The sequence below is a fragment of the Sphaeroforma arctica genome, assembly GCF_001186125.1.
Source record: "Sphaeroforma arctica JP610 unplaced genomic scaffold supercont1.12771, whole genome shotgun sequence".
NCBI lineage: Eukaryota > Ichthyosporea > Ichthyophonida > Sphaeroforma > Sphaeroforma arctica.
Window position 1 is genome coordinate 1 of NW_014027787.1, and position 707 is coordinate 707.

The following is a 707-nucleotide window of genomic DNA, read 5'->3' on the forward strand; positions in this document are numbered from 1 at the left end:
TCACCTTTGCCGAAACCAGATACAATACACAACACACCTCAATACATACCAGTCAAACGTATAGTGTGCATGGGAGGGTACCCATCACACTCTACCTCGAGTAAATAATACACTCAGCCCTACCCATCTCCACCCACCCCTTCGCATTCGCCTATATATACCCAATACTACAACAACCACCACAACCACGCTGTGTGCCAGCTGTATGCTCGTCATCACAACGACTACCTTCAGCAACTCACACTCACCTTAAGCAACTCCTCGTCATAGTCCATAGTCGCGTGATCAATTGGGAAGACTCCCGACGCCTCTCCCACTCCCAGGCAGTACTCACCCGTGAGCACATACGCCAGCCATCCCGCGGGTGTGGTGATGTGATGCGTTTGCTTTGCTTTCTCGGGATCGTTGCGCAACGTCCACAGATAACGCGCACATGTCATGCGGATGGGTACCTACATAGTGCGGGTGGGATAGTTAGTCTGTGCGGAGTGCCGAGTACAGAGCCTTGATATAGGTGAATGTATCTATTAGATTGGTTCTAGTTCAGCTCTGCAATACACAGGTATATGCAATATATATATATATATGTGTGTGTGTGTGTGTGTGTGTGTGTGTGTGTGTGTGTGTGTGTGTGTGTGTGTGTGTGTGTGTGTGTGTGTGTGTGTGTGTGTGTGTGTGTGTGTGTGTGTGTGTGTGTGTGTGTGTGT

General features: G+C 49.1%; 1 protein-coding gene across 1 annotated transcript; it reads right to left on the reverse strand.

Moving 5' to 3' along the window:
* Positions 1-248: 248 nt before the first annotated feature.
* On the reverse strand, positions 249-440 carry SARC_17919 (hypothetical protein; the record flags this gene model as incomplete). Its single annotated transcript, XM_014287996.1, has 1 exon — positions 249-440. A coding segment is annotated over one exon (192 nt), but the record flags the coding sequence as incomplete, so codon positions are not given.
* Positions 441-707: the final 267 nt, after the last annotated feature.